We start from the raw sequence: 23,719 nt of genomic DNA on the forward strand, positions 1-23,719 counted from the left end.
AAGTTTGGACCGGGATCCCTCCTCCCCACACCTCTCCCCTCTCCTCTCCATTCTCTGTGGTTGTGAGCCTGGCACCGCAGGACGGTCACACACTGGGGGGAGGGGGGAGCCGGTCTAATAGTATTACAGTGCCTCCCGCTCCATTGTAACTGAAGTCTGTGATGTGAGAGGGGTGTAAAGACTGAATTTGCCCCCTCCTGTGACTCTCACCCCCTCCCCTCCCCATCGCCTCCCCCCTTTGTGCAAAATCAGACGAGATACACATTCACTGTGAAAGAGAGAAAGCAGCCAGGACCTCAGCTGGTTCCTTCCATTAACAAATACTGTATATATACATATAACTGCATAAGCACATCTGTGGGCAGCCAGCATAGTCCTAAAGACCAGGCTCTGTATACCTGTACTGTTACCTCCACACCTGAGACCAGGAATACTCACCTAGCTGTAACCAAAAACTTGGGGCATCACTGCTTTTCCCTCATGATGTTTGGTGAGTACCAAGTCTTTTATTTCTTATTTTATTACTTTAGCTTAAAGAAAACAGATAGTATTAAGTATGTTGCATTATTCTGTGAGTTTATAAATAATAAATGACAAGTTGGAGATATTTCTGGATATTATTTAACTGATAATGCATTGCACACTATGCCCTCCTAATACTAGGTCAATTGCACTAAACCCTTTTGCAATTGTAGGTCTCATTAAATTAATATTTACCTGATTGCAACAAAATGTACTCCCAAATCTCTAACCCTAATTATTGTGTATAAATAAGCAATGTTACATTGTAGCATGAAGTCTTCTTACTTGTACCTCTCAACAATATCCAAGAACAACAAAGAGTGTTTTCCTTTTATTGAGAGCCCAAGGTGTCTTGCAGAGGTTTCTGCTTTGCTGTTTTGCTGTACTCAGAAATATTTCTTTAAACTTTGGATGAGAACTGTGTGTTTTTTTGACCCTGAAAGATTTTATTTCATTGGAACCACCCATCTTTTTGCCTAGGCAGGACCAGTGTTCAAGGTTTTGCATACTAAAGTTGGGCACACATATCGGCCGATTTGTCCAAATCAGAACGACTAATCCGCCATCTCGTGCAAAGCGCATGCCCAATTTGCGCGCTCCCACGGTCATATGCGATATCGCATGGTTGGCCGTGCTGCACGTCCAGTCACGCAATATCGCATGCGGCGCCATACATATTAATGAAAGACGGAACGAGTGATCGTTCTGTCGTTCATTTAAATCGGGTAATGTGTACTGGCAATAATGCGATGTCCAGGATGAAGGCAAATCGCCCTGAACATCAGACCGATTGCCGGTCATATCAATGTGTACCCGGTTTAACAGTGATTTGTGATCAGTAATGTCTTCTATACATAGATTCCTGGAGTTGATTCATTTATACAAATATAGTAGAGGAGTCGATCACTTTTGCTAAAGGATAACAGATCCAGTCAATCAGTGTTTTGGTCAAGTGACTGGGGTATACATTATCTGGGCCCACGCTAATAAGTACAGGTTTCAGCTTACGCTGAATATTTCCATTGCACCCCTTACATCAGAGGATGTATTGAGTTTAGTACTATTTGCTACTTGTCTACTGTAGTGTACTGTTCTTTGTACTGTACTGTTCTCTGTACTGTACTGTTTTACTCTCTTTACAGCGCTACAGACCACTTGTGTCATCCTTTAAATAAAAGTATAATAATAATAATAATAATAATAATAGGGTTAACAGCATACTTGCCTACTCTACTGGAACGGCCCGGAGGCTCCCGAAAATTGCGTGGCACTCCTGGACACCCGCAACAGAGGGCAAGTCTCCCGGAGTAGCCGCCACTCCCCTTCACTTACCTCCACTTACCTGGAGATAATGGGCGGTCCGAAGGGGACCGATAATGGGATTTGCGCTGAAATGCGTCATCGTAGCCTTGCCCTGTGCTTTACAATGCCAATAATCTCAGCATTTTATAGCGGGGACGGAGATACGATGATGCGTTCGCGCCACCAAGCCACCATACTGCCCATCTATGTCACTGCCACACCCCCTGCTGTGCTGACCTGGCTGCCCACCCCCCTGGAGGGGGCAGCCAGAAAGTCGGCTAGTATGGTTAACAGTGATTGTCCAAATGGATTGTTCTACATGTTTCAGATGACCTCTAATGTACTTATATTAGATATACATATATTTTTTATGTGCAAATATTGAACTATTTTGGGTAAATTTGATGATGTTAATAATAATATTATTATTATCATTATTATTACTATTATTATTATTATTATTAATAATAATAATAATTAAAATAATAATATAATTTTTTTATACAGTGCCAAAATATTATGTAGCGCTTTACACTTGGGTACAAACACAGGGCCTGATTCAGAGATGGAGGCTAATGCGACCGCAACTGCGTCTCCATACGCAACGCAGTTGCAAAATATGCTAATGTTAGCAAAGATCTCCGTAGCATATAGATGTCCACTGCTGCCTTCTCACCTGCGTGCAACTACGCTTACCTACATAAACATCGGTACCATCGAAGGTCATCGGTGCTCATTTTACCCTTGCGGAAGATCTGACCTGACACAGGCCAGTGAGCTCTTCTGCCACGCAGAGCTGTCTATGCAATTGTAGTGGGTAATTTATTCACGCCCATGTAACGGCGTTCAAACGGCCAGTCACGCCTGCGTTTCGCTAACTACCCCCTGTCAACACTCCCAAACGGTTACTTCCTGTCATTCAATCTGCAATGGGCCTCCGTGGTCTGTGTGAACGCACTGCTGCCTTTGCGCACTGCATTGCATACGCAGGCGCAATGGCAAATAATCGCTCGATCTGCATGCGATTTGCAGTTGCGTTCATCTCTGAATCAGGCCCACAGTAATGAAACTAGACTGTATATTAACAGGCAAACAAAGAGGTCAAAGTGCATTGCCAGTAAGCTTACAATTCAAATTATATGTATGTGTGTATACATGATTGGGAACATATGGATTAACCATTGTATTACAAAACATAGTGATATAATAGTTTTGCTGCATTTGACTCTATAATAGACTCATGAAGTGAGTCACCATCACACTCTTTTCTGATTTTAGGTTTTAAATATGTGAGAGTCACATTCAAAGTGTATTAGCGGCCTATTAACTGAGAGATTCACAGTGTGGCCTCTTCTGTTTATACTTGGTCAGAATATTTGCTTTAAAATTCCTGACTTTGGGTAAAATCACAGTACAAGCTGTATTTCTTCTCTCCCAGAGAGACTTGGCTAAAATCTAATGACATCAGCTAAACATTGTCCAAGAACATACTTTGCCGCCACACTTCCAGAATGCATTACATGAAGGCTCATGACATCACCCAGGAGTCAGCCAAGTGCACATACTCCAAAAACTGATAAGCGGGCCATAGATTTCTTCATCACATTCCTAAATACACAAAGAGAAATCTTGGGAATACAGGGGAGTTTGTGATGTTGTGCAGTTTTAAGGGGTTATTCACAGTTTAGGTAAAATTGGAAAATGTGTAATTATTGAACAGGGCAGTATTAAAGTGCATGGTGGTTGGGCGTTGTTATACCTACCCGAGTAGTGAGTACTTACTAGAAGCACTAGCACAGGACCACAGTGTAATGCGGTGCACGTTGACTGTGTTTCACTAATTACCTCTGTTGTCTTACCTTTCTGAAATCCTATGTTTTGAGCCTCATATTTATATAATTAAAGTTGCTTATTGGCATTTTCCTGAGACATGACACAGTTCTGATTTGCATTCTATATTAGATACAGTTATAACCAGAGAAAAGCGTTGTGCGGTATCCTGGTGCAACATAACTAAACAACTGTTCCCTATGGTATAAATACATTGCTAATGGCACAGAAAGAAGTCATGCATTTAGTCAGACTTCTATTATCCTGACATTTCTACTGGCAGAGTATAAAACCCTCATAGTTCCTACCCATAAATCACGTAATCATGGCCCCGTCACTCCGCTGAGCAGTCATGCAAATTGTGCAGCAGGGAGAGAAGCACTGATGAAGCATGCCTCATTGTCACAGGATGTAGTCGGCATCCCAGCGCACACAATGCCAGCGGTCAGAATCCCGGCTCCAGAATCCTGACGGCTGTTATCCCGACGGTAAGTATTAGGGTTAGGTTTAGGGGTTAAGGTTAGGTTCTAGGGGAAGGGTTAAGTTGTGGCAGGGGAGGGTTAGGCTTAGGCTGCAGGGGAGAGGGTTAGACTTAGGCTACCGGAAAGGTGGATTAGGGTTAGAGGAATGGTTGGAATACTTACCTGTATGTGTTGGGAATTCCACCATTGGGATTCTGCTGCCGGGATTCTGACCGCTGACATTATCAGCACCTGGATCGCATAGCCAACCCATTGTCACACCTACATGCATCTGCTCCTTCAGTCAGGGCCATCTCTTCCATTGGGCTTGTTGGGAAGTTGCCCAAGGGCCCAAAGCTTGTAGGGGCCCACCAGCCCGCTCCGCTGGAGCCCGGCCAGTTGGTATATTTGTGATATTTATATAAGCCAGCCGCCGGTGCACTGTATTCTGATCTAATAGAGCAGGGAGTCTACTCTGGTTGCGATTATCACAATGGTCTCCTGACTGCTCGCACAAGCTGTGGGTGGTCTCCCACTGCTTTGCGAGCGGCCGGAGAAAAAAAAAACGGCCCACAGACCCAGCTGGCGGCCAGCGGCTGCGAGCGGGTCTGAATCAGGGCCAGAGTCTCTCTGCATTTGTTGGAGGTCTGATGGGCATGCAGGAAGGTTTAATTTTATTGACCATTTAAATGTTTTTCCCGTGAATAGGTGGGTAGGGGCCCCAGTGCACTGCTTTGCCCAGGGCCCACACTGCTGTTAAGACAACCCTGCCTTCAGTCTCCCTCAAGAAACTCCAAAAGTAGGGAAGTCTATTTCTAGTCAAGGTTGCTATAGTAACAAATACAGTAAACTAATCTGAAGGTGTGATTCAGCTAGCAAACTTATAACTACATATGGCCTGGAGTGGAGGTTGACAGACTGGTGCTGTTGTGGAACTACAAGTCCCAACATGGAATAACTGAGGCTAGCAGAGTGTGCTGGTGTTTGTAGTGTCAGGACATCCCACAGCTGGTTAACAGATGCATATTGCTGTGAAAAAAAAAACAATTTCTTAATAGTTTTGAAACCATATTAGTTATTTACTAAAACATACATAGACAAATGCATTTGGTAGATGTGTGTTTGGCCATTTAGCAGCTGTCTGGTTACCAGCTGCAGTGGAAAAGGGTTATGATGTAAACATAATTGCAATGTATTACTTCTCCAAGGAAGATCTGAAAACACATTGAGTACTAGGAACATACTGCCCTCGGCTCAAGTCCACCACCACTCAGTGCCTAGGGGCTCATTACAAGTTAATAACTTCCTCTGTTGCTCTGACTGCAGATGCACAGCACTGCTTAGTGGTCAGAAGATCAAAGATTCTAATTAAGTCATTGAGACAGTGGAGCGAGCATTCCATTTAATAAGAAATGCCCCATATATTACAAAAATATTAGTATTGTAATGATCACTTGCTCTATAATGTTGTACATATAACTAGGGGTGTGCACCGGCCACTTTTCGTGTTTTGGTTTTGGATCTGGATCTTTCTTCGTGTTTTGGATCTGGATTGGTTTTGCCAAAACCACCCTTCCGTGTTTTGGGTTCTGGGTTTTGTGTTTTGGATCTGTATTGTTTTGAAAAAAAGCATAAAAACAGCTAAAATCACAGAATTTGTAGGTTTTTCTGCTCCTATGCTATTATTAACCTCAATAACCTTAATTTCCACTCATTTCCAGTCTATTCTGAACACCTCACACCTCACAATAGTGTTTTTAGGTCCAAAAGGTTGCACCGAGGTAGCTGGATGACTATGCTAAGCGTCACGAGTGGGCGGCACAAACACGTGACCCATCTAGGCGTGAGACTGCAGTGGCAGACAGGATGGCAGTTTGAAAAACTAGGCCCCAAACTGTACATAATGCAAAGAAAAAAAAGAGGTGCAAGATGGAATTGTCCTTGGGCCCTCCCACCCACCCTTATGTTGTATAAACAGGACATGCACACTTTAACAAACCAATCATTTCAGCGCCAGGGTCTGCCACACAACTGTGGCTGAAATGATTGGTTCGTTTGGGCCCCCACAAAACAAGCTGGCAATTAATCTGTCCCTGCACAAACTGGCTCTACGGAGGCAAGATGTCATCCTCATCCTCCTCATCCACCGATTCCTCACCCTCTTCAGTGTGTACATCCTCATCCTCACAGACTATTAATTCGTCCCCGCTGGAACCACAGGTCCCTCTGTACGTTCTGGAGGCTGGTCTCCCTGGAAGAGTTGATAATTCATTTTATGAACATCATCTTCTCCACATTTTGTGGAAGCAACCTCCTACGCCTTTCGCTGACAAGGTTCCCGGCTGCACTAAACACTCTTTCGGAGTACACACTGGAGGGGGGGCAACTCAGGTAAAATAGAGCCAGTTTGTACAGGGACCTCCAAATTGCTTCTTTTTCCTGCCAGTACAGGTACGGACTGTCTGACATGCCTACTTGGATGCTGTCACCGATGTAATCCTTTAACAGACATACGCACGCTTGTCGCTGCTGCTTTGAGGATGCAAGTGCGGCTACAGCCCACACAATTCACAAAGACAGAAAAAAAAAAAGAATATTTTTATTGTTTGTGGTGCGCACTTTGAGGGTTACACCACCCTTTAACAGACAGACGCACGCTTGTCGCTGCTGCTTTGAGGATGCAAGTGCGGCTACAGCCCACACAATTCACAAAGACAGAAAAAAGAAGAAGAATATTTTTATTGTTTGTGTAGCACACTTTGAGGGTGTCACCACCCTTTAACAGACAGACGCACGCTTGTCGTTGCTGCTTTAAGGATGCAGGTGCGGCTACAGCCCACACATTTCACAAAGACCGAAAAAAAAAGAACAATATTTTTATTGTTTGTGTAGCACACTTTGAGGGTGTCACCACCCTTTAACAGACAGACGCACGCTTGTCGCTGCTGCTTTGAGGATGCAGGTGGAATCTAGACGGGATTTGGAACCGGGGACACATTACCTCCATCAATTGTCTAAATCCCACTGCACTAATGGCGGATACCGGACGCACGTCTAACACCAACATAGCAGTCAAGGCCTCAGTTATACGTTTTGCTTCAGGATGACTGCTGTCGTACTTCATCCTCATCGCTAGGGACTGTTGGAGGGTCAATTGTTTAGTAAAAGTAGTGATGTTCCTACTTCCTCTCTGGGATGATGAACAACTCCCAGCAGCAGCAACAGCACTAGGAGGAAGTGGTTCTTGATCTTTCCCTATTTTATTTTTAACGGAGAAAGTTTGGTCCTCCATTTATGTTATATTGATATATACGTGCGGCTAAAGCGCACACAAACACAGAAAATATTTTTTTATTTTTGCTGGAGAGTAGTGCACTTTGTGGGTTACACCACCCTTTAAGAAATGAGCCAGCCGGCTCTTTACTTATGGGACACAGGCGCACGCTTGGTGCTGCTCCTTTGTTGATGCACGTGCAGCCACAGTGCACACAAGTCACAAACACAGAAAATATTTTTTTTTTTGGTTTGGACTGGAGTGTTCTTTGGGGGTTACAGCACCCTTTAACGGTCAAGCCAGCCGGCCCTTTACTTATGACACAGGCGCACGCTTGGCACTACTTTGTTGATGCTCGTGCGGCTACTGCGCACACAATTCACAAACACAGAAAATATTTTTTTTTTTGGTTTGGACTGGAGTGTACTTTGGGGGTTACAGCACCCTTTAACGGTCAAGCCAGCCGGCCCTTTACTTATGACACAGGCGCACGCTTGGCACTACTTTGTTGATGCACGTGCGGCTACTGCGCACACAATTCACAAACACAGAAAAAAATTTTTTTTTGGTTTGGACTGGAGTGTACTTTGGGGGTTACAGCACCCTTTAACAGTCAAGCCAGCCGGCCCTTTACTTATGACACAGGCGCACGCTTGGCACTACTTTGTTGATGCACGTGCGGCTACTGCGCACACAATTCACAAACACAGAAAATATATATTTTTTTGGTTTGGACTGGAGTGTACTTTGGGGGTTACAGCACCCTTTAACGGTCAAGCCAGCCGGCCCTTTACTTATGACACAGGCGCACGCTTGGCACTACTTTGTTGATGCACGTGCGGCTACTGCGCACTCAATTCACAAACACAAAAAATATATTATTTTTTTAGCACTTGGGGGGAGCACACCTGATGGACAGAGCACCCCCTGGATAACACTACAGCACCCCTTTAGGACTGGGACACTGCACAGGACTTTGGAGTGGACACAGCCCCTATGGAGAACTGACTGCACAACACAGTCCAGCCAGCCCCTATGGACTTTGAAGTAGTGGACACAGCCCCTATTAACAACAGCAGCACAGCACAACACAGCCAGCCCCTATGGACTTTGAAGTAGTGGACAACAGCAGCACTACACTACACTACACTACACAGCCCAGCCAGCCCTAACTCCCACCCTCCCTCTTCACTGTCCACAGCCGAGTGAGAAAATGGCGCCGACGCGGGTACCTTATATAGGATCCAAAACCCGTGAGACTCGGAAGGCGGGATGATGACGTTTTGCCTCGATTTCAGATCCGAGTCAGGCGGGAAAAGTCGAGCCTGACTCGGATCGGACTCGGATCGGGGGGGCTCGGGGGGGTTCGGATTTCAGAAATCCGAACCCGCTCACCCCTACATATAACTATAGTAATTGCAGTCCATAACACTTACACTTAAACGTGTATCAGCTTAAAAGCATATAGAAATATAATTATAATATCAATAAATAATTTATCCTGGCAGTTCCACTGATTTGGAAGGGTTGGGTACGCGATCCTGGCACTGATAATGCTGACGGTCAGAATCCCGGCAGCGGAATCCCAATGGTGTAAATTCCGACGCATGCAGGTAAGTATACTAACCCTTCCCCTAACCCTAACCCACATCTCCCACAGCCTAACCCTAGTCTTCATCCTCGGTAGCCTAACCCTAACCGTCTGTCCGTTCTCCAAAACCCCCTGCAGTCTGACCCTAACCCTCCCCTATCGCAGCCTAACCCTAAACCTTACTTAAGCCACCCCCTAACCCTAATACTCACTGTCGGGATAGCATCCATCGGGATTCTGGAGCTGGGATTCTGATTGCTGTTGGGATTCCATCGGCATTGTGTACATCCAGATTTGGAATATAGGGGCAGATGTATTATCAATCACATTTTTCATGGCGAAATTATCACTTTTTTCTTGTGGCGATAATAAAGTACTTTTAACTTGAAAATATCAAAATTAATTCAAATTCGAAAAGTTTAATTTCAGCGATAACTAAAAATATGGCCTCAGCATAAGACAATGAAAAACATCTATAGCAAAGGTGAATAAAATGTAATAAGCATAAGTATTTTTAAACTATTTCAAAGGGGGAGGGTAATGCTGCTCATCCACTAGGCGAGTAAATCTAGCGATTGAGTGATAACGACCGTCGTTATCACTCATTCGCTTGGTATTCAATCGGGCAGTAAAATGTTAAAAACGATCAGCGATGCGTGCGCCCGCTCGCCGTTTTTAACATCAATCATCGCTTGAACATGACAGTCAACCTGATGACCGCCGTCAGGTTGGCATGTTCGGGGATGATAGATCTGCATACACTGAACGTCTGAGCGTTCAGTGTATGCACTTCACCCCATGGGAGACGATGGCAGTAGTGGATGGGCAGCTTTAAGCTGTGAGACGGGAGGATTAGAGTAAAGGTGGGTACACACCTGACAGATATATTTGCAGATGATGATCGTTCATGCACATTGAATGAGGGGCGGGTATGGGGCGTGGTCTAATCGTGGGCGGTGTGGCCACGCCCCCTCGAAAAAAAATTCTGACGTAACACTGCGTGCTGGGGAGGGGGTGCTGTGTGCCCCTCAGCCCGGCACACAGCCAAAGTGGGGTGCAATCAGCATAGGAGACTCCTCGGACAGTCGCCCAGTGCAGCCCAACACACAGCAGCGTGTGCTAGGCTGCTGTGGATGGGGAGCTGTGCCAGGCCCGGGTAAGAAGTACCCGCTCACCCCAGCCCTCTCTGCACCCCTGTGTACGGACGAACGGCTGATCGCCCGTACACAGTTGCCGATGGACAGATATGTTTGCAGACATTTCTGTTCATTGGCTGTGCAGCACGGCCAATGCGATATGTCTGTGAATGACATAGTTCATGGACATATCATCTGTACACACTGGCCGACGGGGGCACGATATATTGGCCGATCAATTGATCGGCCAATTTATTGGCCAGTGTGTAACCAGCATTAGGCTGCGGGACAGGAGGATTAGGTTTAGGCTGCGGTACAGGAGGTGATCTGGAATGTGCACTAAGTGACCCAATTGGTCAATTTGGTAATCTATGATTGTGGCCAAACTGTACAAAAGCTTAGTTGGTCAACAAACAGATCAAATGATCATATCTGTCATGTATGGGCAATTTACAAGTATTTTAATATTATCTATTTCTTATATAGTCCCAGCATCTGTATGCTGGAACCCCTATATACAATCATTGGTTAGATACACTTTTTAGTAGATTGTATCTAACATTACCTGAAATGAGCAAGAATACTACTGTTCTGGTGAATTTTTAAAAGGCGCTGTATAATGGGCAGAAGAAAAGGCCTGCATGGCCTCATCTTGCTGTCATTGTAAAATTTGTATTGCATAGAAAGGAATAGGAAGAGGTGTATTTGTATGTGTGGGGAGGGAACCTTTCTTACGATGTATCTAGTCAACTTTTGAAAAGCAGTTTCAGCGAGATTGTAGTAGAATGCGCGGCACGCTTTTGAGGGGGTGTATCATGCTCTGAACATAGGGCGTGTCTATCTCCACCTATGGGTGTATCTATAGCCACTCAGGGTTGTGTCTGGCAGTGGTACGAAATGTGTAGTACTAGAGCAGCATGTTTATGGGTAGAATGCAAAACTTCATAAGGCCAGGCCCGGCAACAGGGGAGGGGGGGACAAAGGGGACATCCATACCGGGCCCCAAGGATCAGAGGGGCCCCAAGGATTAGGAACAGAAAAAACGGGGCAGCAGCACCTATTAAACTTTTTAAACAGCTGCTGCCCTGCCAAAGCCCCGCCCACTGACATCCTCCCCCCCTTCCCAAGTCAAACACTATTGTAATTTTTATCATATATGTGTGTGTATGTATATATATATATATATATACACACACAGTGTATATATATATATATCCAGAAAGACCCGGCACTCCAACCACAGTGTGTGTACTGGTCCGGTGCCCTCCAGGGCAGATAGCCCAAAATATACAAATCCACAGATGGAGGCACTCACGAGACTTAAGCTTTCAAAAATCAAAAGTCCTTTAATCCACGGTTAAAGGAGTTTTAATTTTTGAAAGCTTCAGTCTCGTGAGTGCCTCCGTTTGTGCATTTGTATATATATTATATATATATATATATATATATATACATATATATATATATATATATATATATGGAATCGGTATGAAAGGTTTGATTCCAGGCAGCGCCTGGCCGACAGATGAGCAGAGCTCAGCAGCGGAAGCCCGACAGCGCTGGAAATCCCGATCGTCGCTAAGGTAAGTATATACAAACCTAACCTAACCCTCCTTAGGGGGTGCCTAACCCTAACCTCCCCCCCAAGTGCCTAACCCTAATCCCCCCTCTAAGTGCCTAACCCAACCCCCCCCCCTTCCCCGCTGCCTAAGCATAAGTCCCCGGGGGGGTGCCTAACCCTAAGTCTTCCCCCGGGGGTGCCTAACCCTAACCCTCCCTCCCCCTAGCCTAACCCTAACCTTCCCGGGGGGGTGCCTAACCCTAAGTCCCCCCCGGGTGCCCTAAACCTAACCCTCCCCCCGCGGCTGTCCGTTCGCGGCGCCACGCATCCCTTCGATCGGGATGCCGGGCACCTGTCTCTCGGCGTCGGGGAAATGTCAGGCGTCTACATCTAGACGCCCGGCATTTCACCCTCGCCGGGATATGACAGTCGGGAAGCCGGCTGCCGGTATTAAGGCAGCCGGTTTCCCAATTGTATACCATATATACATATATATATATATACAGTATATATATATATATATATAATATATAAATTGTGACACAGTCGGGATAGGGGTCTTTCTCCTGGGGTAGATGAACTCCCTCTTTACACCCACAGCAGCCGGAAAATAGGACACAGTTCAGGGGTTCTCGTTCAAGCTGGCTGGAGCCAGTCTTTATTGGGCCAGATAAATATAACAAAACATAAACAAAAATCCTAGCCCGTCTGGGCACTAACTAAACAGGTAGGTACTCTCACTACTGACTCCCTACTGGTACCCCTCCTCCTCCCCATGATGGGTATCAGTACTATTGCAGCAATAACAATAACAGGCCAATCTATCAGGTTGGATTCCACAGTGACCCCATCCCTCCCGGTTAGCCTGCTGCCCGCAGCTCCCAACACAGGGCACACTGTGACCTGAGTACTACTTACATTTTTGGGTGCTTGAGGGGAGAAGAAGCTTCTGGTGCTGACACTACAGCAGGCACTATATTCACAGGTTCTGCTGCTGGGAGAGGCGGCCAATGCTACGCACAACCCCGCTGTGCATGGCCGGAATATACATGATGTCAGGCGGCCAGGCCACACCCCCCCGCACATCCAAACTTGCGCATTCTTACAGGTCAGTGGGGAATCTCGGGCAATGGGAGACTGCAAAAAAGCGGGAGTCTCCCGCGGGATACGGGAGGGTAGGAAAGCCTGTCTTACGATATATCTAGCCAACCAATGATTGTAGATAGGTCAAAGGGATAACTGGGAAAAGAGACCAATTGAACTTTTACATTTCGATATTATCAGTATGTAAAATATCCTTTAAATCTTTTCTTGCATGTGCAATATTCAGCATCTATTCCCGCAGTACTCATTCCTAATCTTAAATTTCTCTTGAATATTAGTGAATATGTACTCAAGCTTTGTCCCTCCTAGTAAGAAAAGGGTATTGTCTCTGTAGCCCTCGCCACATATATTATCATGCTGATAAGAATTAGGAGAATAACCTGGCACAAACAAGTAGACTACTGCAATGTATATATTTAATGCTCCATTCACTATATAAACAAAGGTCTCAATTGATATACTAGTGTGTTATCAGCTGTCTTTTGTCAGGCCTGTCTTGGGAGTCAGTTTGTCAGTGTTGGAAGCATCAGATAAGACTGTTATCTTAGCTCAGTCTTTTGTTATTCTTGAGATCAGTGGTGGTCGGTAAGGTAAACACTAGAGGCAGGTTGAGTTCTAGGTCTGGTTATAATAATGTGATGCTTGTTTTTATAGTAAGATGGAATTTTGTGCAGTTGTATATTTCCTAGAGACAGAGAATGCATTTTTATTTTCTATGCCATTTTAAAGGCTCCGGTGCCCCAAGCATTGGCCCATTCTCCCTCCTGTTCAAAATCTGCCCTGGATCTTTTACGTTTCCATACTTTTCTACTTTTCATACATCACTTTTGGGATATGTGGATTGCAGTCTTTATGGTCACAATTCCTGACATAATTTTATTGTGGCAAACTCTGAGCCAAGTACTTAGCTCCTGGATAGCTATCCTTTATGTCACATGATGCAGTGGCCTAACAAGCAATCATTAGGGACCAGTGTTATTTATGTAGAAAAATAGGTTCAGGTCAGGAACATCTGGGGTCGGGGTGTGGGTGTGTGTGTGTGTGTCTGTGCGTATGTGTGTGTGGGGGGAGGGGTGTTCAGATGTGGGCTGGGCTGTGGATAATGTGGTCAGAGCTACATTGGGGGTGTGGCTTCAATTGGTGCATTACCAATTTTTTTTATTTTCACTTGTGAAAGTTTGGGATGTGGGGGTGGGTGTTATTATAGCTTGTCAATTTCTCATACACGTACAGTGAGGTGCATAAATATTGGGACATTGACAGAATTTTCATATTTTGGCCTCTATTCACCACGACAATGGCTTTGAAATGAAACAAACAAGATGTGCTTTAACTGCAGACTTTCAGATTTATTTTGAGGGTTATTACATCCAATTCAGGTGAACGGTGTAGGAATTACAACGGTTTCTATATGTGCCTCCAACTTTTTAAGGGGCCAAAAGTAATGGGACCATCAACTCAAAAGCTATTTCATGGACAGGTGTGGGCTATTCCCTCATTATTTCATTATCAATAAAGCAGGTAAAAGGTCTGGAGTTGATTCTAGGTGTGACATTTGCATTTGGAATCAGTTGCTGTAGACTCTCAATAAGAGATCCAAAGAGCTGTCACTATCAGTGAAGCAAGCCATCATTAGGCTGAAAAAATCAAAACAAACCCACCAGAGAGATAGCAAAAACATTAGGTGTGGCCAAATCAACTGTTTGGAACATTCTTAAAAAGAAAGAATGCACCAGAGAGCTCAGCAACACCAAAAGACCCGGAAGACCACGGAAAACAACTGTGGTGGATGACAGAAGAATTATTTCCCTGGTGATGAAAAACCCCTTCACAACTGTTGGCCAAATCAAGAACACTCTCCAGAAGGTAGGTGTATATGTGTCAAAGCCAACAATCAAGAGAAGACTTCACAAGAGTGAGAATAGACGGTTCACCACAAGATGTAAACCATTGGTGAGCCACAAAAACAGGAAGACCAGATTAGAGTTTGCCAAACAACATCTAAAAAAGCCATTACAGTTCTGGAACAACATCCTATGGACAGATGAGACAAAGATCAACTTGTACCAGAGTGATGGGAAGAGAAGAGTATGGAGAAGGAAACTGCTCATGATCCAAAACATACCACCTCATCAGTGAAGTATGGTGGTGGTAGTGTCATGGCGTGGGCATATATGGCTGCCAATGGAACTGGTTCCCTTGTATTTATTGATGATGTGACTGCTGACAAAAGCAGCAGAATGAATTATGAAGTGTTTCGGGCAATATTATATGCTCATATTCAGTCAAATGCTTCAGGACTCATTGAACGGCGCTTCACAGTGCAGATGGACAATGACCCGAAGCATACTGCAAAAGCAACCAAAGAGTTTTTTAAGGCTAAAAAGTGGAATGTTATGCAATGGCCAAGTCAATCCCCTGACCTGAATCCGATTGAGCATGCATTTCACTTGATGAATACAAAACTGAAGGGAAAATGCCCCAAGAACAAGGAGGAACTGAAGACATTTGCAGTAGAGGCCTGGCAGAGCATCACCAGGGATGAAACCCAGCGTCTGGTGATGTCTATGCGTTCCAGACTTCAGGCTGTAATTGCCTGCAAAGGATTTGCAACAAAGTATTAAAAAGTGAAAGTTAGATTTAGGATTGTTTAGTTTGTCCCATTACTTTTGGCCCCTTAAAAAGTGGGAGGCACATATAGAAACCGTTGTAATTCCTACACCGTTCACCTGATTTAGATGTAATTACCCTCAAATTAAATCTGGAAGTCCGCAGTTAAAGCACATCTTGTTTGTTTCATTTCAAAGCCATTGTGGTGGTGAATAGAAGCCAAAATATGAAAATTCTGTCAATGTCCCAATATTTATGCACCTGACTGTATATATACAGCCACGGCCAAAAGTTTTGAGAATGACACAAAGTATTGGTTGCTGCTTCAGTGTTTTTAGATTTTTTGTCAGATGTTACTATGGTATACTGAAGTAAAATTACAAGCATTTCATAATTGTCAAAGGCTTTTATTGACAACTACATTAAGTTTATGCAAAGAGTCAATATTTGCAGCGTTGACCCTTCATTTTAAGACCTCTGCAATTCACCCTGGCATGCTGTCAATCAACTTCTGGGCCACATACTGACTGATGGCTGCCCATTCTTGCCTAATCAATGCTTGGAGTTTGTCACAATTCGTGGGTTTTTGTTTGTCCACCCGCCTCTTGAGGATTGACCATAAGTTCTCAATGGGATTAAGGTCTGGGGAGTTTCCTGGCCATGGACCCAAATTTCGATGTTTTGATTCACGAGCCACTTGGTTATCAAGGTGCTCCATTATGCTGGAAAAGGCATTGTTCCTCAACAAACTGTTCTTGGATGGTTGGGAGAAGTTGGAGGATGTTTTGGTACCATTCTTTATTCATGACTGTGTTCTTAGGCAAAATTGTGAGCGAGCCCACTCTCTTGGCTAAGAAGCAATCCCACACATGAATGGTCTCAGGATGCTTTACTGTTGGCATGACACAGGACTGATGGTAGCGCTCACCTTTCCTTCTTCGGACAAGCATTTTTCCAGATGCCCCAAACAATCTGAAAGGGGATTCATCAGACAAAATAACTTTACCCCAGTGCTCAGCAGTCCAATTCCTGTACTTTTGCAGGATATCAGTCAGTCCCTGATGTTTTTCCTGGAGAGAAGTGGCTTCTTTGCTACCCTTCTTGACACCAGGCCATCCTCCAAAAGTCTTTGCCTCCTTGTGCATGAATATGCACTCACACCTGCCTGCTGCCATTGCTGAGCAAGCGCTGAACTGGTGGTGCCCTGATCCCGCAGCTGAATCAACTTTATGAGATGGTCTTGGTGCTTGCTGGATGTTTTTGGGTGCCCTGAAGCCTTCTTCACAACTATTGAACCTCTCTCCTTGATGTTCTTGATGATCTGATAAATGGTTGATTTAGGTGCAATCTTACTAGCAGCAATATCCTTGTCTGTGAAGCCCTTTTTGTGCAAAGCAATGATGACTGCACGTCTATCCTTGCAGGTAACCATGGTTAACAGAGGAAGAACAATGATTTCAAGCTCCACCCTCCTTTTAAAGCTTCCAGTCTGTTATTCTAACTCAATCAGCATGACAGAGTGATCTCCAGCCTTGTCCTTGTCAACACTCTCACCTGTGTTAATGAGATAATCACTGACATGATGCCAGCTGGTCCTTTTTTGGCAGGGCTGAAATGCAGTGGAAATGTTGTCTTTGGGATTAAGGAGCTCATTCAGACCCGCTTGCTAAGATGCATACTCTCGCTCCTGCCGATGGTATGCATTGTGCGCATGTGTATGCATTGCAATGCGCATGCGCATACCTTAGCAAAAGTTCACAATGAATTAGCTCGCTGCGCATAGACAGCCCAGCAGAGTGAGTGACAGGGGATGCCGTATGTAGGTGGTATAGGGGCTGGCCATTAAAAACGGGGGAGTGGAGGTGCAAACGCAGGCATGCCTGAGCATCTCAACAGCGTTTTAGAGGTGTACATAATTATAAGACAGCATCATAGAACACATCACCTTGATTGTTTTTACACTGAAGTGCTCGCAGTGCTTGCGGCATGGTATGGTCAACTTCAAGTGTTGCGATAGCATCCGATGTACCGATGGTTGCATAGACTTCCTGGACATGACATGCACAAGTGGGCATCTTAAAACAGGCTGGTGGGTGTCTGCATACACTATGTGATCGCTCTCTAATAAATACTGGGTGTGCTAATGCATTGCTGTGCGGTAGCACTACCTACGCAATTTACATACACATCGTGTGAGCGATCGCATCTAGCGAGCGGCTCTGAATCGGGCCCTAAGTTCATTTTCATAGCAGAGAGGAACTTTGCAAATAATTGCAATTCATCTGATCACTCTTCATGACATTCTGGAGTATATGCAAATTGCCATCATAAAAACTGAAGCAGCAGACTTTTTGAAAACCAATACTTGTGTCATTCTCAAAACTTTTGGTCATGGCTGTAACTATACAAATACAGAAATATAGGAAAGAAAACTGCTTTACATTCACACATGCACCCACAGAAAATAATCCATACTAAATATATAGGAAAAGCCATATCAAGTCACAATACATACTATATATAAGAAAACCAGGATCCATATTAATATTGAAAAAGCCATCTTCACATAAATAATTTTAAAAAAAGCTGGTTCCACATAAAAGTCATTGAAAAAGCCTGATCCACGTACAATACATTGAAAATACCAGATCCACATAAAATATATAATATGGGGGTACAAGTACCATCATAACACTTGTGCAGTACATATGGGGAAGCCTTCACTGGCGAAAACTAGCAAATTTTTACTGCCGTCAGGGTTATCAGCAGCGATAGCAGCATTAGAGGGAAAAATTATTTAAATAAAAAGTTTGTGCTTACCTGCCATGCTCAGGTTTCTTTACATCACTTCTGATCATCAGCCAGAAGGACTCCATTGCCTACAGCAGAAAAGGAGGAGGATAGTAAGGGATGAGGAAGAAAGAAGTGGAAGGTGGCAGGAAAAGGAAAAGTGGTTTGTGAAGGGTATAGGGGAAAGGTGGGTGGTGGGGGAAATACATGGGATTACCAGTGATGTCTGGATATGGGAGGGCTGCAACTGGAGGGTCACAGGACAGAGAAGACTGGACCTGGGGGATGCAGGGCAGGGAGGGCTGGACCAAGTGGGTATGCACAGTAGGACGGAGGGCTGGACCTGGGGGGCACAGGGCACGGAGGGCTAGAATAAGAGGAAGTGCAGAACAGGGAGGGCTGAACCTACTGGGATGGCGAGACATGGTGGGGGGTGGCACAGGTAACCCTACAGTTTGCACAGAATGGCCGAGGGAACTGAGGCGCCGGTGCCATATTTTCTACTATGGGACTGCACATGTAGGCAGGTACATGCCCCGAAAACTGTCACGACACACCCTCATTTTTGCCGCCACTTCCCGTAACTGCCCGCAAATAGTCCCTGAATGTCAATCACTTTGCAATTAAATCCTTACTGTGAGGGGCATCGCAAAGGGTACAATTGGCGCGTATGCAGTGTGACCGCGACGCATGCACCATCATCTGATAATTGCTCCACTGTGTAAATATTGGTATTGCATCCTCATCACGCTCATATTTTTTGCCTTCTTAAAAATCATTCTATAAAAACTGAAAGGCACTCATTGGTGTATCTATATTGGGTGCAACATGCGTGGTGCATAGGGGCACCTGGGTGCAGGGGGCCAACACCACTCCCTCTGTGCCCATTGAATACACTTACACTGTGGCCACCTCAGAAGAAATCTCTAGAAAAATGGTGTTGGCACCATCTTCCCAGACATACTGTATATGCATATGCAGTAGGCTCTGGCACAGTGCCAGGTCTACACATGTCACATCCACTTATTAGACTCCCCTGAACGAACATTAACATCTCCTTATTGTACTTAATACATAATTATATAGCTAAATATGTTGAGGGATTTTTTATAACTAATGCTGGGCATACACTCTACAATTATCGGGCCGATCCACCCGATATCCGAGGATCGCCCCGATAATTGTAGTGTGTGTGTGGCCGACCGAGGGTTAAATATCGATTGGTCAGTCATGGTCCAGCATGCCCGTCCGATGCGATTTCTGCAAGTTAAAATGTCGGCTGCATCGGGCAGTGTATGCCCAGCCGTGGCCGACAGACACATATTTCCTCTGTTCCTACACATGGAAGGAACGGGGAAATGTCTTCTCCCCTGGGGGTGGAGTGCAGATATCGGGGCCAATACACTGTGAGTGATCTCACTTTGTATGCCTGTGCTATCTGCTGGCTGACAGGCTGCCAGATAAAATGTCTGTCCAGCATAAGATAATAAAAATCAAAGTAATATTGTCTTTGTCACCTAAAGTTACAAGTTGATACAAGATTTACAGTTGATTTCAACTTGTTTCTAGGAAGAGTTACATAAATTAAAAATGATATGGAATAAACAAAAAGGTGCTGGGCAGGGGTGAGTATCGCCGGAAAGAAAAGCATCAGAAACGTGGCACATTTTGTCTGTGTCACCTACAATAGGCTCTTGGTGTCAGCCCTCGATGTCTGAGGGGAAGTGAGTTCTACGTTCATAACGTCACGCGCGCCTTGTGTAAAAAAAACTTTATTAATCATCTGCTCTGTGCTCACTGCTCAGCTCCTCCACAGAGGACGAGGCCACGCAATGGTGGAACTCCAGCCGCTGGCACTCTGTCAGAGTCATGCTGCTGCCCTCCTCCCAAAACTCCCTCCCTGGGCATCCGATCTCCGGCTCCTGCAGCATACCCACCCAGGCTCCCACACTAGAGAACAACTCCGTCTCCGCTCTGTCCCCCTTGGAGACAGCCGCAGCATCGTGGGCCTGGCCTAGCACCCTCAGTGCCCCAGACGAACCTTCTCACCGGCCGGTGCATGCAGGCGGCTACAGGGGCGTATCTACCCCGTAGCTGCAGGTGACACCACCGGGCGGCGCCCCCCTTTGGCCGCTGCCCCTGGCGAGTGCCATCCTGGCCAGTGGGTAGATATGCCCCTGATACTTGCCTATTCTCCTGGAATATTTTTGAAAGGCTCACAATTTATCGAAGGAACTCTCCTGGACTTGGTAATACAGTTGCAGAGAATCACTTCATCATAGCCCCAGTCTCTGCTGCACTATGCTGAAAAATCGGTACATTGTAGGGATGGACATCAGAAGCAGGTTGGCAACCGTCGAGGGGGGGGCAGCAGGTACTAATTACCTGGGCTTGCTGGAGGGAACCGGGGGGCCGGAGTCTGACGCCAAACCCCCTACCCTGCTGTGTGCTGGGCTGCAAAAGGAATATAGATACAAATATGATAGCGCCAATCGCCTAGCCTGGACCAAAGAGATACACACTCCAATCTTATTGTAATAAATTTTATTTATGGTCAAGAAGACAACATGTCTTAATTTGCAAGGTGGCACAAATGCACCAAAATATTCCTATATCAAGATCACATGCAATATATAATAACATCAAAAGTATTGAATAATAAATTAAGCAAAGGGAGACTGCTTGCTCGCATGCTGCTGCAGAACAGCAACAGTCTCCTCTGCCTGTGGGGGGGTGCGATCAGCCTGATATGTGATATGGATATGCGCTGGGCTGAGGGGCTCACAGCGCCCCACTTCACGGCGCTGAAACTCGGTCTTTTTTTCTAAGGGGGCGTGACCACACCTCCCGCAATTAGACCACGCCGTCTTCACCTGGGCTGGCTCTTAATGGCCCTGCCGATGGAAGTACTTTTTCCAATGAATTATGAGGTTTCAATGGTTGTCAGCCATCGGATGCTGCTTTCCAATACCCATCCGATGGCTGACTCTTTTTTTCAGCTGCTGACACCCAGAAGTGGTGTCTGCAGCTCAGCTAAGTTACGCTTGCGCCGAAGCTCTGAATGCTTTTGCGCATGAGCACAGAAGCCATCACATTACTTGAGACAGGGGTTCCCCCTATCTATCAAAGAGGTGAGACTCCTCCAGAGGAAAGATTTGTTGGGTTTCTCTGGTGAAATCTTTCCCATGCAAATTTAATGATCACAGTGGTACAAGTACTGCCAGTATACTCAAAACACTATTGAAACACCATTTCAAGATGGGAATACAGGTTGAGTCTCCCATATCCAAAATGCTTGGGACCAGGGGTATTTTGGATAATGGAATATTCAGTATTTTGGAATATTTGCATATCATAATGAGATGTCTTGGGAATAGGACCCAAATATACACACAGGATGCATTTATGTGTTAAATACACCTTATACACACAGCCTGCAGCTCATTTTATACAATATTTTCAATTATTTTATGGCTCAAGCAAAGTTTGTGTACTCAAATTAAATTAATTCATATTTCATATACACCTTAGTGTTAGGGTTAGAGTTAGGCAGTAGGGAGAGTGTTAGGGTTAGAGTTAGGCACTAGGGGGGGTTAGGGTTAGAGTTAGGCAGTAGGGGGAGGGTTGGTGTTAGGGTTAGGCAGTAGGGGGAGGGTTAGTGTTAGGGTTAGAGTTAGGCAGTAGGGGGAGGGTTAGTGTTAGGGTTAGAGTTAGGCAGTAGGGGGAGGGTTAGTGTTAGGGTTAGAGTTAAGCAGTAGGGGGAGGGTTAGTGTTAGGGTTAGAGTTAGGCAGTAGGGGGAGGGTTAGTGTTAGAGTTAGGCAGTAGGGGGAGGGTTAGTGTTAGGGTTAGAGTTAGGCAGTAGGGGGAGGGTTAGTGTTAGGGTTAGAGTTAGGCAGTAGGGGGAGGGTTGGTGTTAGGGTTAGAGTTAGGCAGTAGGGGGAGGGTTAGTGTTAGGGTTAGAGTTAGGCAGTAGGGGGAGGGTTAGTGTTAGGGTTAGGCAGTAGGGGGAGGGTTGGTGTTAGGGTTAGAGTTAGGCAGTAGGGGGAGGGTTAGTGTTAGGGTTAGAGTTAGGCAGTAGGGGGAGGGTTAGTGTTAGGGTTAGAGTTAGGCACTAGGGGGAGGGTTATGGTTAGGCACTAAGGGAGAAAGTTAGGTTTAGACACTAGGGAGGGTTAGAATACTGACCGACAAGTATAGGTATTCTAACCCTGTCGGGATGGCGGCATCAGGATTCTGACTGTCGGCATCCCGTACCTATCCCAAATGAGGTAATAGATGAAAAAAAAGGTTCATTTTTGACTTCTAATTGGATCATTATAATATTTGTTTAATAGATAAACTGTTTTTTTTCCCATCAAAGTGGAACTGGAAGCCAAGTCTGGTCTTTAATTTCCACTGTGCATGGTTGAACTGGCAGGTCACGTGCAGATGACCTCATGGATTTCTAAAGGTTATATGAAGTAATACGAGAAGATATAGGGAGAGGTTATATGGAGTAATAGGAGGAGATATAGGGAGAGGTTATATGGAGTAATAGGAGAAGATATAGGGAGAGGTTATATGGAGTAATAGGAGGAGATATAGGGAGAGGTTATATGGAGTAATAGGAGGAGATATAGGGAGAAGTTATATGGAGTAATAGGAAGAGATATAGGGAGAAGGTATATGGAGTAATAGGAGGAGTTATATGGAGAGGTTATATGGAGTAATAGGAGGAGATATAGGGAGAGGATATATGGAGTAATAGGAGGAGATATAGGGAGAGGATATATGGAGTAATAGGAGGACAAATATAGGGAGAGGTTATATGGAGTAATAGGAGGAGATATAGGGAGATGTTATATAGAGTAATAGGAGGAGATATAGGGAGAGGTCATATGGTGTAATAGGAGGAGATACAGGGAGAGGTTATATGGAGTAATAGGAGGAGATATAGGGAGAGGGTATATGGAGTAATAGGAGATATAGGGAGAGGGTATATGGAGTCATAGGAGGAGATATAGGGAGAGGTTATATGGAGTAATAGGAGGAGATATAGGGAGAGGGTATATGGAGTAATAGGAGATATAGGGAGAAGGTATATGGAGTAAGAGGAGGAGATATAGGGAGAGGATATATGGAGTAATAGGAGGATAAATATAGGGAGAGGTTATATGGAGTAATAGGAGGAGATATAGGGAGATGTTATATGGAGTAATAGGAGGAGATATAGGGAGAGGTCATATGGTGTAATAGGAGGAGATATAGGGACAGGGTATTAGGAGTAATAGGAGGAGATATAGGGATCTAATCATGATGTTAACTATCTGGGTCCATTCGGTCCCCGATAATTAACATTCTAACTCGCCACGGATGAATAGGCCCAATAGGGAAAGGTTATATGGAGTAATAGGAGATATAGGAGAGTTCTGTGGAGCTTCTACAAAGAGCCCCAGTGATGGCTGCCACCAGCAATAATAATAAATAGGAAGAAGCATTGTTTCTGGATAAAAAAAGATGTCTTCACTTCTTTTGAGAAATTCTTTTTTAACACTAAA

General features: G+C 44.9%; 1 protein-coding gene across 1 annotated transcript in view; it reads left to right on the forward strand.

The window, feature by feature from the left end:
• Positions 1-282: 282 nt before the first annotated feature.
• The window catches only part of LPAR2 (lysophosphatidic acid receptor 2), a 76,439-nt gene continuing 53,002 nt past the window's right edge, over positions 283-23,719 (forward strand). Inside the window, exon 1 of the mRNA XM_088455120.1 lies at positions 283-490. Within this exon, the coding sequence (XP_088311246.1) occupies positions 481-490 (10 nt within the window). The 5' untranslated portion in view covers positions 283-480. The remainder of the gene's footprint in view (positions 491-23,719) is intronic.

The sequence above is a fragment of the Taudactylus pleione genome, unplaced genomic scaffold (assembly GCF_031769625.1).
Source record: "Taudactylus pleione unplaced genomic scaffold, aTauple2 ptg000644l, whole genome shotgun sequence".
NCBI lineage: Eukaryota > Metazoa > Chordata > Amphibia > Anura > Myobatrachidae > Taudactylus > Taudactylus pleione.